At 40.8% G+C, this 4654-nt stretch overlaps 1 protein-coding gene across 1 annotated transcript in view; it reads left to right on the top strand.

The window, feature by feature from the left end:
• Positions 1 to 4654, top strand: part of ZCCHC8 (zinc finger, CCHC domain containing 8) — a 32414-nt gene that overhangs the window by 9090 nt on the left and 18670 nt on the right. The window contains exons 3-4 of the mRNA XM_011964557.1: positions 1447 to 1521; positions 3695 to 3800. Coding sequence (XP_011819947.1) covers positions 1447 to 1521; positions 3695 to 3800 — 181 coding nt within the window. The remainder of the gene's footprint in view (positions 1 to 1446; positions 1522 to 3694; positions 3801 to 4654) is intronic.

The following is a 4654-nucleotide window of genomic DNA, read 5'->3' as shown; positions in this document are numbered from 1 at the left end:
AGGAGAATGGTGTGAACCCGGGGGGCGGAGCTTGCAGTGAGCTGAGATCGCACCACTGCACTCCAGCCTGGGCGACAGAGTGAGACTCCATCTCAAAAATAAATAAATAAATAAAATAAAAATAAAAATACAAAATTAAGCTGGGTGTGGTGGCACTCGCCTAAAATCCCAGCTACTCAGGAGACTGAGGCAGGAGAATTGCTTGAACCTGGGAGGCAGAGGCTGCAGTGAGCTGAGATCGCCCCACTGCAATCCAGCCTGGGCAACAGAGCGAGACTCTATCCCCCCACCCCAAAAAAAAAGGAAGTATATTCTTGTAACCTGCTTGTTTACTTGTTTACCTAGTCCTTCCTTCCCTCCCCCTAATTTGTAAGGAAGCTAACCATTAGACAAACTGTTTGGTTGAAAACTGAAAGATTAACTGCAGTTCTTAATTTGTTGTTAAACATTTAAAAAAAAGTTAAGTGATGCCTCTGTATAAAATTATTAAAGTAGATAGAATTGGTGAAAATGTATAATTTTCTTGCGAAAACTGCAGTATGTGTAAAATACTATATGATCTTTGGTACTTAAGAATTTTAAGGCTGGTGAGATGGTTCACAGCTGTAATCCCAGCACTTGGGGAGGGCGAGGCAGGTGGATCCCTTGAGCTCAGGAGTTCAAGACCAGCCTGGCCAACATGGCAAAACCCTGTCTCCATAAAACATACAAAAATTTGCTAGACATGGTGTTCTGCACCTGTGGTCCCAGCTACTTGGGAAGGTGAGGTGGGATTGCTTGATCCCGGGAGGCAGAGATTGCAGTGATCCAAGATCTCGCCACTGCACTGCAGCATGAGCGACAGAGTGAGAACCTGTCTCAAAAAAGAAAAAAAAAAAAAATGTGGGGAGCGGGGAGGGATTGCATTGGGAGTTATACCTGATGTAAATGACGAGTTGATGGGTGCAGCACACCAACATGGCACAAGTATACATATGTGGCCGGGTGCAGTGGCTCAAGCCTGTAATCACTGCACTTTGGGAGGCCAAGACGGGCGGATCACGAGGTCAGGAGATCGAGACCATCCTGGCTAACACGGTGAAACCCCCTCTCTACTAAAAAAAAAAATACAAAAAACTAGCCGGGCGAGGTGGCGGGTGCCTGTAGTCCCAACTACTCAGGAGGCTGAGGCAGGAGAATGGCGTGAACCCGGGAGGCAGAGCTTGCAGTGAGCCCAGATTGCACCACTGCACTCCAGCCTGGGCGACAGGCGAGACTCCGTCTCAAAAAAAAAAAAGTGTATATATGTAACAAACCTGCACGTTATGCACATGTACCCTAGAACTTAAAGTATGATAATAATAATAAATAAATAAATAAAAAATGTATAAAAGTTATGCGTTTGTATATATGTATGCAAGTTTTACTTAAATGTCTTCTAAGAATATGTTCTAACTTCTGTTTTAGTGGAATATTGGTGAACGATACTAAGTTAGATGGACCTATATTACAGATTCTATTCATGAACAATGCTATTTCAAAGTAAGTAATTTTTTCCCTCTCCTAAAAGTAATAATGTGTTTATGGAACAACTTTATAAATATGCCGTTTTCATTTGTACTTATATCATTTTTATTATTTTACTTAAAATGACCCTGGAGTTAAAGCGTAAGGAATCATGATTAAGAGCAAGGACATTGGGGTCACAGTGACCTGAATATCTGGACTCTTACTTTCTATGTCTGTGAACCTGGTAAGGTCACAGATCTTTGCCACATCATCCGTTACTTCACTGGAAAACAGGATAGTCATAGTAACTACCTGTGAGGTAGCTACATGAGCACCTCTAAGAGCTCAATAAATGGCTTCTAATAAAAATCATCACTATCATTGTAAGAATAACAATGACGTTCACTATTTCTCTTTCCGAATCAGGTAACTGAGTTTTCCGTGTTGGCCATCTTCAAAGCCTACTCACTTGATTATTTCTTTTAACAGCAAAAGAAGACTTTGCAAACCATTAGCATCAGGGTTTCGGGTGACCCTGTGCATTCCTGCAGTGCTTGCTGAGAGTGTTCTAAAATGGTTTGCTCTGTCCCTTCTGCAGAGCATGGTCATAGACATTTCACATAGTTGCTTGCTCCCTCGAAAGTCACTTAGTCATATTGTTGTCTTCTTAATGCTGACCAAGGTCAAGAAGATAGAAGGAACAATGCCAGGTCCATAACCTACTCTATCTCAGCAGAAGTGGAACCCAAGGCTCTGAGGTGGGGAAGCTGGATGCTAAATACAGCAGCAAGGTGCTGGGCATGACTGGGCTGTAGCACTATTGTCCCTCCCATGCCCAGGTTAGAATCAGTAACCCTCTAGCTCATGACGGTCTCATTTCTGCACCATTCACCTAGTGTTTAACCTGCAGAAATCTTTTTTTTCTTTTTTTTTTTTTTGAGATGGAGTTCTGGTCTTATTGCTCAGGCTTGAGTGCAGCGGCGCAATCTCAGCTCACCACAACCTCCACCTCCCAGGTTGAAGTGATTATCCTGTCGCAGTCTCCCAAGTAGCTGGGATTATAGGCATGTGCCATTACACCTGGCTAATTTTGTATTTTTAGTAGAGATGAGGTTTCTCCATGTTGGTCAGGCTGGTCTCGAACTCCCAACCTCAGGTGGTCCACCCATCTTGGCCTCCCAAAGTGCTGGGATTACAGATGTGAGCCACCGCACCCGGCTTTTCTTTTTTCTTTTTCTTTTTTTCTTTTTTTTTTTTGTGATGGAGTTTCCCTCTTTTTGCTCAGGCTAGCATGATCTTGGCTCACTGCAACCTCCACCCACTGGGTTCAAGCAATTCTCCTGCCTCAGCCTCCCAAGTAGCTGGGATTACAGGTGCCCGCCACCAGGCCCAGCTAATTTTTGTAGTTTAAATAGAGACAGGGTTTCACCATGTTGACCAGGCTGGTCTTGAACTCCTGACCTCAAGTGATCCACCTGCAGAAATCTTAAAATGTCAGAGCTACAAGATACCTAAAAGATCATCAAGTCTGTGAAAAGAAAACTGAGTCTGAGACATTATGGCTCCCCGATTACATCGTAAGAGACTTGGGCTCCTTCAACACCTCCTGAACTGAGCACTACAGAATATGTGATGAGCTTGGTTCTTGACCTGGAGGGCTGGGGAAAGTAGACCTCAGTATTTTTTCTTGCTTTGCATTTTGATTTTATCTTTTCCAGTTTCATATTTATATTGGTGTTTCCTTATGTATGTATAAAGAATCTCTGGGAGGAGGATGTGGAAGACCTGAATATATATTGACTATCTTTGTGTTGCAGAAATAGATGGCCAGGAGACAGGGTAGGAAGGGAGCTTTTCATTATGTAACCATTTTACTTCTCTTGGATTTTGAACCATTTACTTGTAGTATCTATTTAAAAAATTAAGTACACGGAATTTATAAATCAAATCCGTGTATTCTTTGCACAGCTGATTGGCAGTTATGCCAATCACTGTGTTACTTTATCATAATTATTTTATTAACTTGGTAACAATATGTAATTTATCTTAAGGAATATGTTCCTGAGTATTACAGAGAGTCGGTGATTTGTTAAACTTCTGAAAAACAACAACATTCACATTTGACATCTTATAGTAATGTGTAAGACTTCAGTCTATTGAATGTTTTACTCTGTCTGGGTTCTGACCATTTTGTCCTCTTACACAGGCAATATCATCAAGAAATAGAGGAATTTGTATCAAATTTAGTAAAAAGATTTGAGGAACAGCAGAAAAATGATGTGGAAAAGACTGCCTTTAATCTTTTGCCCCAGGTATTTCAAATTTAAGAGACTTTAAGATTAGTAGGTTATGCGTTTCACAGCGAATTATTGGGCCACAAGGATCCTCTTGAATCAAAACCAAAATGATTAACACCATTCACCACCTCTCCTTCCACTGGCTTGCTTTTCTGAAGCCTGACTGGTTTAGCCACACGGCGTTCTATTAGATTGTGGCTCAGACTTTTTACATTGCCTAACTTGGACGTGTGGTTTTGGGCAGAAAATTAATTTTAGGCCAGACAAAAATCTAAGTTTCTGGGGTTTACAAAAGATGGATTCCTTTTATCTAAAACCAACCAGCTTGTGGGCTGTCCCTTTTTCCCACTACTTGTTTTTAGAAAATCAATTGTGTGCCCAAAGAAATCTAAGAAGTTTTACAATGTGAATATTGGATCATGCATTTATGTTTTAAAAAAAAGGAGAGTTATGATATCTGAGTCTTTTTTTTTTTAATTAAAAATTAAGGTAAATAGAATTTCTCAAATAAGGAATTTTAGCTGTTTATCCTCAGGCTTTGGAGAACAGAATGTTCTGATTGATTGTGTTTTTTATCGCCTTTGGTTTTTATGTATTCTATACAATTTTTAAAGATTCAGCAAACAAAATACATTTAACAATAAAAACCATACTGAATATTATTTTTGATTCAAGGAAACTTTTGTAGTGGCTTGAGGTCTGTGAGGGTTATATTATCAGTATTGACCAGTAATGTAAAACTATGTATTTTTTTGGCCAGGCACGGTGGCTCAAGCCTGTAATCCCAGCACTTTGGGAGGCCGAGACGGGCGGATCACGAGGTCAGGAGATCGAGAACATCCTGGCTAACCCGGTGAAACCCCGTCTCT

This window comes from Mandrillus leucophaeus, unplaced genomic scaffold, assembly GCF_000951045.1.
Source record: "Mandrillus leucophaeus isolate KB7577 unplaced genomic scaffold, Mleu.le_1.0 Scaffold7, whole genome shotgun sequence".
NCBI lineage: Eukaryota > Metazoa > Chordata > Mammalia > Primates > Cercopithecidae > Mandrillus > Mandrillus leucophaeus.
Note: the sequence above shows the minus strand (reverse complement) of the source record. Positions and strands in the feature narration are given on the sequence as shown.